General features: G+C 41.6%; 1 protein-coding gene across 1 annotated transcript in view; it reads left to right on the top strand.

The window, feature by feature from the left end:
• The first annotated feature begins 498 nt into the window (after positions 1-498).
• Positions 499-12689, top strand: part of iars2 (isoleucyl-tRNA synthetase 2, mitochondrial) — a 29567-nt gene continuing 17376 nt past the window's right edge. The window contains exons 1-12 of the mRNA XM_034003244.3: positions 499-963; positions 1794-1916; positions 2380-2533; positions 3139-3287; positions 4795-4844; positions 4999-5108; positions 6165-6255; positions 6701-6816; positions 8857-9026; positions 9359-9449; positions 9899-10050; positions 10377-10537. Coding sequence (XP_033859135.3) covers positions 706-963; positions 1794-1916; positions 2380-2533; positions 3139-3287; positions 4795-4844; positions 4999-5108; positions 6165-6255; positions 6701-6816; positions 8857-9026; positions 9359-9449; positions 9899-10050; positions 10377-10537 — 1625 coding nt within the window. The 5' untranslated portion in view covers positions 499-705. The remainder of the gene's footprint in view (positions 964-1793; positions 1917-2379; positions 2534-3138; positions 3288-4794; positions 4845-4998; positions 5109-6164; positions 6256-6700; positions 6817-8856; positions 9027-9358; positions 9450-9898; positions 10051-10376; positions 10538-12689) is intronic.

Genomic DNA, 12689 nt, shown 5'->3' with positions numbered 1-12689 from the left:
TAAATGTTTACCATTGTACATTTGCACTGTAATTTGGCTTTTTTTCCAATGCTTTCCCCCAAAGTTATGCTGTGCATTTACAATAGCTTACATGGTCTGCCTTTTTTTATATGCTTTACCACAACTCTCTGGGCTTTACAATCATTACCGATGGTTTACCAAGCTTTCACTATGCTTTAGTACATGCTTGTCCATGCTTTTACTGTGGGAAACTTTTATAAGTTCTTGGTTTTTTGTCTTGTCGAATTTTAGTCTGATGACAACTCTCTAAGTATAATTTAACTTGAAATAAAGCATAGACATCAAATAAAATGCAATGTATTATATATGTAATAAATACATAAATAAATAAATAAACAAACAAACATCTTATGGCAGATATTAGGAGAATTGACGTTGCCCGAGGAAAAGTTCACAGCACTTGGAAAAATACAGTTTTGGTATAATGAATGCCTGGCTACGAAATCATCACTTATCGAAAAACGCGTTTTCTTCCCCTTTGCAACACCATTTCCCTCCTGCAACCTGTCCCAAGCGCGTTTCCGTAGCTGTCGCCTCAGTGATACGCAACAAGACAAGAGCAGGCAGAGGACTTACGGGTAGAAGTTTAAATGAGCGGAAAGTTATAGATATTTAAGAACGTTGATGCTACTACAATTGAGAATAATAGTAGTACAGAACAAGCTACCCATTTAGGCTGTCACCATGCTGCTGTGCAGGGCCTCTGCAATGTTGAGACAAGGCGCTGTGAGGTGGAGTCGAGTCCGGCTACTCAGATCTACCACAAGCTGCGCTCTGCACAGCGGCGATACATCCAAGAATAACAAAAACAACGCCGCTGTCGACTCAAAGAATGCTCCGAGTGACAGCAAGTACCGGGAAACCGTCTTGCTTCCCAAGACCGAGCTCCCGATGAAACTGGCCGGGCAGAAATTACTAGATAAGGAGCTGGAGATTCAGAAGGTGTGTATATGTATTATCATTTATAAGTTGTCATTTTTTTCTTGTTCTATACAAAACATGTACACAATATGTACAGTATTATTAATAAACACCTATTTTATATTACTAAAAACCATATGTAGCTCATATGACTCTGTAAATTCTCTAGTTTCTCCTGTTCTAGTAGTACGCGACTGAATAATTTGTTAATGGCCGACTCGTGTTGTGCCATGTACTAGCTGCTTCTCCCCTAGTCTGGTCAGTTCTAGTCGCAATGGGAGACTGCAGATCCGACGCAGGGCTGATCGTACAGTTTAAACTGTGGGATGTGTTTCTAACTTTTTGGGCAGCCCCTTTAGTAATAATTTACTGCTGTTTAAACGCTTTTGGTAAGTGCTGTAGAAATGTGTCTCTAAAATGCTATTTAGATCTAAATACTGTCTCGTATATAGCATTGTCTATCTTTATTCATTTTTAATTTCATAAATGCTATCATGGATTGATATAGTTGATTAAAAATACACAAGTACAGAAAACTGCTAGACTTTGAGTTGCCTTTCCTAATTGGGATATACATGCCAGGTGCAGGTGTGCAGTGTAAGGTGATTCAATACACATCAATGTTGTACACATGTAGTCTCATCCACATTAATATTGTCGTGCATCTACATGGAACAGCACTCTAATGAAGGGCTCCTTATGGTGTTTTTTTTTTTGTTTTTTTTTGATTGGTTACAAAAAAATCCCCAGTATGTTAATGTTTCAGTTTATAGGAAATCTGAGAACAGCGATGTGTCGCAGTAGCGTGCTGTCTGTCACTGCCGCGGTGTTGTGTTGTTGTCTGTGCGCAGAGCTGTGGGTTCTCGGAGCTGTACGCCTGGCAGAGAGAGAGAAAAGCCAAGAAGGAGTTCTGTCTTCACGACGGACCTCCCTACGCCAATGGAGACCCCCACGTGGGCCATGCGCTGAACAAGGTAATAACCACCAGGAGGCGCAGAGGGCAAACACATTACCATTGCTGTATTTTGCTGTTACTTTAGGAAAATAAACAAGAAAGTTGAAAAAGCAATTCTTTCTTGGGAACGTTTGCCAGGAGGAAAAGATTTCTCTTTTAGACACCCAGAGTATCCAGTTCATGCTCCCTCCTGCAACACTGCTGGTGATCTGATTGAAATGAGTGGTGTATTGTGTGAAAAAAAACAAAAAAAAAACAGCATTGTTGCAAGAGGCAGCGTGACTGGGATACACTGCAATCCTAAAGAAGAGATTGGTTTTAGTTCTGCGGTGAATGTTGAGAATTGTATTCCCCAACTGATTTGTGACCCATGATGAGCTGTGTTTAAACATGTGAAGCTGCGATACGGACAACATGGGGCACTGCATAGGGTAAGCATGGGGACTCAGTGTGCTGACGTGAAATGAATCTGTGTGCTTCAGATTCTGAAGGATATCCGGAACCGGTTTGAGGTGCTGCGGGGCCGGAGGGTGCACTACCTGCCAGGCTGGGATTGCCACGGCCTGCCCATCGAGCTGAAGGCACTGGGAGAGCTGGGGGCTCAGGGCCTCTCGCCCCTGCAGATCAGGAAGAAAGGTGCGGAGCAGGGGTGGTATTCTCTGCACCGGTGTCAGAGTAGAGACTACCCTATGGTTGAAGATGAGTGCAAATGCAACATGAGGGTGCTGAGAAGTTTGTAAATCTACATTAATTGACATCAATTGTGTTGGTAAAACTGATAAAGACCACATTGAAGCCTATAGGTGGCTTTTCAACTCTTTTCTAAAATAGTCCCCCATGTCCTTATCTAAGCACATCCATTAATGTAAGCTCACCCATTAGTGTAAGCTCACGTGCCTATTTGCACGATTATACCATTAATCACCAGGGATTCTGTGCTTTTTATTTATTTTTTTGGAATCTAGTGGCTTCATCTGCAATCTATTGTACTGTACCTTAGAGCAGGCAGACCAAACAGAGTTGAAAGGTTGCAGCCTCACATGACTTTCTGGGATGAGGAAAATGGACAGGCAGTCAGAAACAACTCAGGAGTAAAACCTCAATAAAGATAAATGCTTTTGAAGCTATTTCGTCGTCTTCTTAAAGGGGTTTGAATTATTTTAGAGTGGCCATGACAAAAACCTTATCTCTGTAGTACTTGCAGCAGTGATATGCTGAATCTCTCTCTCTCTCTCCCTCAGCGAGGGAGTTTGCAGAGCGGGCGATCGAGAGGCAGAGGTCTTCGTTTGAGCGCTGGGGCGTGATGGCGGACTGGAGTCAGAGCTACTATACCTTCGATGGCAAATACGAGGCCAAGCAGCTGGGAGTGTTCCACGACATGCACCAGAAGGTAGACCACTGCAGAATTCATTCATTCATTCATTCATTCATTCATTCATTCCTTCCTTCACTGTTTCCACCTGTTTCGGGGTCCAATGCAATTCACTTGTTGCTGGGAAAAAGCATTGCAGCAAATTATGAATTAAAAAATACTTTTTTTCCTTGCAGGCAACGTTAGAAACCAGTTACAGGTTTCAGAACTCCCTTCAATTCATTATGTTATTTTAATTATTTGGAGAGTTTGGGCAATTGAGCCCCTCAAATACATTTGTCTTCCCCAACAGCTGTGTGAACAACTAATAGTACACTACAGGTGAGACTTATACATGCTGTTTTCAGTTTAATAATGTATCTAAAAACCCAACTATGAAACCCAGGGCTGAAGGCTGTGAGTTTCTAACCCTAAGCAGGCGATGCTTCAGATTCTGGGGAAGCTAGAGATTTTAAATACTGAAGGCCCAATGGGACAGATTTACTCGAGCAGGGTAAATAAAACTGTATAATACAATTAGTGGGATTACTGAGAAGCCTTCCTGCAAACAGGACTGATCCAAAAGTACAGCTGAAGAGTGTGTTAAAGTATCTATGTACTGTATGTTAGAGTCCTGCATCAGGTCGGGTACCTGCAAAAGCGGGTCGGGTTTGGGTCGGAATGTGAACTTTTTCACAGTTTACGGTTTGGGTCCGGGTCAAAAAAATTTCAGGTCTGAATTTGAATCACCAAAAATGTTTTCTGTCCTTTCAGCATACTCGCCTGTAACCCTTTCCTAAATAACGTATTAGAAGGTACTACCAGTATTTCCTGCACTAAAGCAGGAGGTGATTAGGGAGGAGTCAGCTGACTAAGCAGTGTTCTCGCTTGTTTGATATGTCGCAAGATCTTTTTATCACATCTGCTTAGTGATATTAAAAATGTTTGTGAATGAGGTGAAACAAAAGATAGCGCAGGGTTTATATCATGTAGTTCGAGAGGTAGTGTGGAATTCTTTTGGAATCACAGCGAATGAAAATAATGAACATGTGACTGGATTCGTTGCTTGTAAAACCTGTCATTATGTTTTTGTAAATGACAGCCACAAAGCTGGTACAAAAGCACAGGTGTCGCTCCCTTTCAACTAGTGGCACGAAAGGAAGAGAGGTATTTTAGTAAAGTAGCGATAGTTAATATGTTACAATGTTAAAATATATGCAGACCACTAGAGAAAGCTACCATGCTTTATAGCCTATTGTGTAAACTCATTCGATGGAGAATGGTAGAGATATCTGTGTGTGAATGTGAGAGTGTGAGAGTCAGTCGATGCAGGCAGTAGGTAAAGGACAAACACTTGCGGGTTTGGTTCGGGTTGCAGGTCTTATTAAAGTGGGTCGGGTCGCGGGTAAGACGGTGTTGCAGAGGGTTGAGGGTTTGGGTCGGGTCCTGTAGTAGCGGGTTGGGTCGGAAGCGGGTTGTAAAAATCGGACCCACGCAGGACACTACTGTATATGTTAATTCTGCCCTGTCCTCATTCCTTCCTCAGGGCTTCATTTATCAAGACTACAAGCCTGTGTTCTGGTCTCCTTCAGCCAGGTAAAGAAGTACAATCTTTATTTTGTCGACTACTATATGAACAGTACAGTAAAATGTTGTGTGCACGACTGAATAGCTGTCAGTGCAGGGAATGAATGGAGATGCAGGGTGTCTCCCTGGTTCTGAGTGTGCTTCTCCCCCTTGCTCTCTGCAGGACTGCCCTTGCTGAAGCAGAGCTGGAGTATAACCCCCAGCACGTGAGCCGCACAGTGTACGCCACCTTCCCTGTTCACACCCCTCCTCCCAAACTCGCTGAGGTCACAGGTGAGAGGACCGCTTCTTCCACAGCACTGACCAGTGACAAAGGGCGCTTCTTAGTCCCCTAAACCTGTGTTTCTCTGTGCTGTGTGACATGAAACCCATATACTCTGTTTGTTGTTTATGTAAGGCCAGCAACTACTAGAGGTGTGCGGATTTGGACATTTCAGTTCACTTCGGTTATGGTTCGGTTTTACTTTTAAAAACTCGGTTGTCGTTTTTTTATTTTTTTTTATTTTTTTTTTAAACCGATCTGGTAACATTAGGAAAATATTTAATATTTACATGTATATAGCAAAATTTACTGACAAAACGCTGGATAGTATCAGTAGATCTCTAATGTAAAATGTATTATTATTTTGAGATATGTTTTATTAGATTATTGGTATTTAAATGTTTTTTTTTTTCCTGAAGGTAGCAGTATGCAAGGCAACAAAGATGTTACATTTTCTGTGGTTTTTAATGAAATGACAATAATGAAATGACAATAATTCAAAATCAATTGCAACTGCAAGTTTTTAACAAGTAATAATATACAAATATTCATTATAAAAACAATTATTTGCTAACAACTCAGAACAAATCACAGATTAAATTACTAACAAAATACAGTAAACGCAATTCTTCATTGACTGACCAAAACAGCACAGTATTGCCATGATTGGCACTCACTTCATTGGAGCACAGTTTATAAATGCAGAAACATTTGTCAGTGTGGGTAAAATACTGCAAAACGGCACTTTTAACCCTAGTTGAGGGAGGTGTACGGCAGCCATTTTTGTGAATGACTTGCCTGGGGTAAAAAAAAACAAAACAAAACAAAAAAACCATTGTAGTTAAGACTCCAATTTGGTCTCTGTTTTTTTCTAAAAACAAAACCGAAAATTCAGTTACCCGCACAACTCTAGCAACTACCCATTAGTTTAATCTTTAATATATACTTTAAGAAGGTTGATATTTCTACAGGGGAGACCTCCCTGAGGCAGCATTGCAGAGATTGTTAGGAATATACTGTAACAGCAGAACTAAGCTCATTCCACTGCCCCCTGTTTCTCCTCACAGATTCCTGGCCAGGGGTCAGAGTGCTAGTCTGGACCACCCAGCCCTGGACCATCCCAGCCAATCAGGCTGTGTGCTACATGCCCAACTCCCAGTAAGTCAGCTCTGCTTTGTAATGTAGGTAACTGGGATTTCTTTTTCAGATTGATTTCCTTAAAGTTCAAACTTTAGGATTAAATGCTTTAAAAACGTTAACATATTTGGAATGTTTGTTATCAATCAGGAAAGTCTTTATGGAAGCGCTGTTAATGTTTAATGATGCACGGCAACATCAGTGTGGACAAGGTGAAGTGTACAACATTTAACAAATAAATTACTGCAGTTATCCTACTGTATAGACATAACATCTGTCCTCTATATTTATATGTAGAACAATTCTAAACATTTAACACTCCTCCCCATATACATGCTATGTTTCAAAATGACATTTTTTCTCTTAACTCGCATTAGCTCTGCTACCTTAGCCATGTATACCAAAATTGCAGGTTCTAATTAGAATCACATGCCCCTGCTTTTAAAATGTGTATCTGTCCCTGCAGGTACTCTCTTGTGAAGAGAGCAGACAGCGGAGAGCTCCTCCTGCTGGCGACAGAGCGTGTTGACCCCATCTCTGCCATCCTGGGGGTGCAGTTTGAGGTCCTCTCAACTTTTAAAGGTACAGGACAGGGGGGCTGTTTACTCATCTGCAAAGCTAATGCATGATTATTGAATGAATGAATGTGAATTGTTGCTCCTGGGTCATGCTTGAAAGCAAGATGATCCATTTCAAAGGTCTATCCTGGACTAAAGAATATAGTAAATAAAATAGGAAGTAAAGAAACAGATAAGGGTGGTAAATGCATAGCTTAAACAGCAGTCGAAGGCCCTAAGCTTCCTAAGGAGCATCGCTGTAGAGATGGTGGTGGTCAATGATGGTGTGTAAATATGCATTTATTTTTCAAGAGAATGTGAATCAGGGATGGGTGGACCTGCTTATTGGGTTTTCTGTCGATGTCGCGGCGAACAGAGTGCTATATTGCTGTTAGTGAGTAGAGAATAGGGTCTATTGGCATGAAGACGAGGAGGATTCAATGTATTTTTCCTAAGTGTGTAAATACGTTTTAAACTTTAACTTCGTGAATGTTGTAACCAGTCAGGAAAGCCATTGTAAGAAGCCCTCCATCACTTTTTATAAAGGCTCTATGTGTACGACATTTAACCCCTTCAACTGTAGGGGCACGTCAGGTACTAGATTTTAAAATAATTGTTGTTTTTACCCCTAAGATTGCTTTAAAATAAGTAAATACATTTGATATGTACTTCCTAATTTTTATGAACAATAAAAAATATGTATTTTTGAAACAAATGACACAAACATCATACACAATAAAAATAAAAGTTTTTTGTACATAACACATGCATAGAACAATAAAATAAACAATGTATGTGTAAACAGTATAATACATACAAAACACAAGATTGGTGTTAACCACTTAAACAATAACATGTACATTACTACTATAGGTTGTTTGTTGAGGAATGTGAACACCTTGAAAGCATGCAGTGATGAACGGCAGGGTGTATTGCTGTATTGAAAGCATGCAGAGATGAATGGCAGGGTGTATTGCACTTGAAAGCATGCAGTGATGAACGGCAGGGTGTATTGCTGTATTGAAAGCATGCAGTGATGAACGGCAGGGTGTATTGCTGTATTGAAAGCATGCAGAGATGAACGGCAGGGTGTATTGCTGTATTGAAAGCATGCAGAGATGAATGGCAGGGTGTATTGCACTTGAAAGCATGCAGTGATGAACGGCAGGGTGTATTGCTGTATTGAAAGCATGCAGTGATGAACGGCAGGGTGTATTGCTGTATTGAAAGCATGCAGAGATGAACGGCAGGGTGTATTGCTGTATTGAAAGCATGCAGAGATGAACGGCAGGGTGTATTGCTGTATTGAAAGCATGCAGAGATGAATGGCAGGGTGTATTGCTGTATTGAAAGCATGCAGAGATGAACGGCAGAGTGTATTGCTGTATTGAAAGCATGCAGAGATGAATGGCAGGATGTATTGCTGTATTGAAAGCATGCAGAGATGAATGGCAGGGTGTATTGCTGTATTGAAAGCATTCAGAGATGAACGGCAGGGTGTATTGCTGTATTGAAAGCATGCAGAGATGAATGGCACGGTGTATTGCTCTGTTGATGTATATTCCGGTGCAAAACCAAAGGATGGTTTCAGCTCTAGTTCTTCTTCGTCATCATCATCATCATCATCTTTTTCCCAAAATAAAACCTTCTTTCAAAGTTTTATTGTTTTCAAAACCCCCCGATCACACATACAGCTCTTCTTTACTTCCGATGTCTGAATCAGTCTTATTCTTATTTGTTGAGGTATTTCGTTTGCAAGACTAGCAAGCAAGTTATACCAATGTAAAATAAACTGGACCAAAATGAAAGTAAATACTATATATACACCTTTAGACTGCATCTTCCGTTCTTCTCAATGCATTCACAGATTAAAGGGATGTTCGCGATTGGATAAAAATGTCACCAGTATTTACAAATATGAGGCAGTGATGGGTGCATCTCCTGTGAGTATTGGGTTTTTCAGTTGACTTGACAAAATAGTCTCGTGGCATGTGGACCAGCAGGGAGGTTAAGACTATTCTGTTTCATGGACCTCAATGAGAACAGTGTGTCTCTTTCTCCTCAGGGACTGATCTGGAGGGAGGGGTCTGCAGCCACCCGACAATTCCTGGCAGGGAGTCCCCCCTGCTGCCCGCCAATCATGTGACCATGTTGAAAGGCACAGGATTGGTCCACACAGCACCCGCCCACGGCATGGACGACTACAGCGTGGCTTCCCAGTTCAAGCTGCCTGTGGTATGTCTCCCAGGTCACCCAGTTTACTAGGTTTTAATATTTAAGTTTCTAAGCCTATGTTGATTTAGTTTCAGTTTTAGGAAATCCTGGTTGTTTCCAGTGTTTTGAGTATTACTGTTTGATAAACGTGCTACTTAAGACAGTAAGAACATTTATGACAAGAGGCGGCCACTCAGCTGATCTAAGCTTGTATGGTTCCCAGTAGCTGATTGATCAATTTGTCAAGTAGTGTCTTAAAGGATCCCAGTGATACAGCATCAACAACATGGCTAGGTAACCCTTCCCATACCCTCAGCGCTCCCTGTGTAAGGAAGTCCTGTGTGTGTTTACAGGATTGCCTGGTGGATGAAGACGGGAATTTCACAGAATCCGCCGGCCCCGAACTCCACAGCAAGTCTGTCCTGGGGGACGGCACTCAAGCTGGTGAGTGGACTCGAGCCAAGTGAGACCTAGAGAAACTGACTACTACTGGAGGGAGAGGTAGAGGAGGGACTGAGCATAGCCTCCTAGTGCTCCCTAGAGTAAATCTTTTGCTTACATGTGTTTTTATCCAAACTACCTTCTAAATACTCAACCTTACCATCCAGCGTGGCTCTGTTTACTGCTGTACGTTTACAGAATCGATCCAGTTGTAATTGATTGTGTGTTTTGAAATTGATTTCTCAAAAAGGTTGAAGTCTGATTAGAGATTGCTTAGGCTCTTTGAGCCAATCAGAATGTACATTTTACCTGCTGTAACAGCGTTATAGTACTGGGACCACCTGTGTATGGGTTATATACCCTCATACACAGAGCTTCACCGCCCTGTAGCCCTGTGTGATTTTGCGCTTGTAAACGACTGGAAGGTGAAGTTGTTGTGATTGTTTCCTCAGTGATCGCCATGCTCCGCGACACCAAGGCCTTGCTGAAGGAGGAGGAGATTGTGCACAGCTACCCCTACGACTGGAGGACCAAAAAGCCTGTCATTATCCGAGCAAGCAAGCAGTGGTTCGTCAACACAGGCAGCATCAAGGACCGGGCACAGGTAAAACAGCAGAACATCATTAAAGAGGGAGACTGTTACAGTGAAGGGAGGCTGCAGACATGAGTCTGCAGGGCTCTGCTCCCAAGTGTCTGAGCTGTTACAGTGTGGGGGTCTATTGCAGTGAAGGGGTTGCAGGTCTGTGGTTCTCAGTTCCTGAGTGTCTGTGTTGTTATAAAAGGGTACAATATGTGTTCTTGTGTGTCTGTGCTGTTATGAAGGGGTATGTGTTTCAAAGTGTCTGTGCTGTTATGAAGGAAAGCCTATTGCAGATACAGGGCTGTGGTTCTCAGTTCCTCAGTGTCTGTGCTGTTTGCTCCCCTCACTAGGAAGTGCTGAAGAAGGTGCGTGTGATCCCGGAGTCCGCGCGGAGCAGTTTGCTGGCCATGCTGGACAGGCGCACCTACTGGTGCATCTCTCGACAGAGGAGCTGGGGCGTCCCCATCCCTGTCTTCTACCACCGAGAGAGTGGGGAGCCCCTCATCAACAGGTACACACAGCTTAGCGCAGTATTGAAACTCCTGCAGAGTCCATTAGAGGGAGCCATGCACTCAATGCCACGAGATGTGCCTGTTGTGTCACGCTAGGGTTCAATAACTAATAACAGTACACATGTACAGCAGGCACTTCATAATACAGAAAACAGACATTGAGGTGAGATATATTTTTAATGCAGTTCATGGTATAATTTAATAAGAGTCCCATTGCATCGTGGTTTGAGCCATTGCAGCTTTTAGTGTGAGCTTAGTTAGATACACCACTGACTCTTTGTACAGATAGCTCACAGGAAAACCTAGAATGTCTCAAACTGATATGCAATATTGTTCCCTGCAGTTGGTTCTTTTAAAAAAAAAAAAAAAAATAATAATAATAATAATAATTTAGTGTGTCAAATTATTATTTTAGCCCCAATTTTCTCCAATTTTTGAAATCTCCAATCACTACGCTTTCTACCAGGTGAGCCGCTCTTCAAAAACTGAAGATATGTTATATGCATTGTCAATCAGGGATTCAGTCACAATAATAACAATTTGTGAAAAAGATGTGTCTGCAGATTAGCCCTTCACTTACACTGTCAGTGCTTGCTGTCACTGACCCCTACTGGCTAATTTGGTGTGCTGGTGTAATACCGAGTCATTTTAGACACTTCCGTGTTAATGCTGTGGGGGAAAAAAACCTGCAGCAGGAAATTCTGATTCTAAAAAGCTCACCTTGAGTCTAAAGGCACCTGCAGCATTCACTATAGAGAACGGACTGAATTCCTCTTTTTTCTGATTTCTCATTTAAATTACATGGCGCTTAACATCATCTCACCGCCCACCGAAATCAGGAAGATTGACATTTTTAGAGTAGAATGGTCCCCAGTACAGTGAAAAAACTGACAACCGTGACACATTTTATTTATTTATTTATTTATTTATTCTTTTAAGAAAAAAAACCCCATTGAGACTGAGGCCTCTTTTATAAGAGTGTCCTGGCAAGATGACCAGGAACAGACAGCAGTAATTTCACATCCCTAAAAACAACATCACTCTAAAAGACAATCTCCTCATACATTCAATCTGGAATCAAAAACATTGACTATATACTATACAAAAAAAATATATTTAGATAAAATAAAATAAGTCTTCTTTCTCCCAGTTATATTTAAAAATATTACAGTAAAAAAAAATAATAATTGAAATTAAACTATGACGGCCATCTTGATTGTATAAGAAGGACAAATAAAAGGTAAAAAGAACTAGATACAGAGAGAAAGGTCAGATGAAAAGACACAGCAGACATAAAAGAAGAATTATAAACATTTCAAATGCACAACTAACTAAAAAATAACACAACACATAACACAGACGCACCCAGAACAGTGTCCTTTCCCGAAGTCCTCACATGATTGCAGCACACGCTGCCGCTCACTCCGGCAGGGAAGATGAATCCGTAGCAATCTAATCGGAGGCAGCAGAAACAGGTGTGTGATGGACGCAGGTGAAAACTACAAAGTCCACTGATGCGCTATGACATGCAGGGAGCACTTGCAATATATATATATATATATCCACAGCAAGTACAAAATAAGAATTAGCAATGAAATTGTTAATCCTATCGCAATTTGATAAGCAGTTCTCTAGATGCAAGCAAAATTGTGTGATGTAGAGACGGATGGATTAAAGGGGCAGTCAGCCCTTATATCCTCAGAATCATATATTCTTAATAACTTGCTAAATGTGGTTCTCCAGGTATATGGATTTGATATATGTACGTACAACCTTTTTCATCCTCAGAGGGCGATAATGAAGCCCTCCAGTAAGGTCTAAGTAGCAAACCCACTCCTCCTCAGAGGCGCAGCAGGGGTTGCTGGTCCTCGTGGAGTTGCAGCTCCACTGTGTTGTGAGCGGCAGGCAGGACTGTGGCCTATAGAACTGCCAGGCAGGTTCAGAGCTGGGACTGACTGTCAGTTCATAGGTCATCGCCCTGCCTACCCGGATCGATTTACCTGCAGTCTCTTCACACGCTAACTGCAATCATCCATTGCTGTTAAACGCTTAATAAAACATACCTTCAATGACAAACGTTTTGACTAGAAGTCTTCTTCAATGTCTAGACCATACTGGATTCCTTCCAGTCCCTCAGCTCTAACATGTAGA

This window comes from Acipenser ruthenus, chromosome 5 (genome assembly GCF_902713425.1).
Source record: "Acipenser ruthenus chromosome 5, fAciRut3.2 maternal haplotype, whole genome shotgun sequence".
Lineage (NCBI taxonomy): Eukaryota > Metazoa > Chordata > Actinopteri > Acipenseriformes > Acipenseridae > Acipenser > Acipenser ruthenus.
Note: the sequence above shows the minus strand (reverse complement) of the source record. Positions and strands in the feature narration are given on the sequence as shown.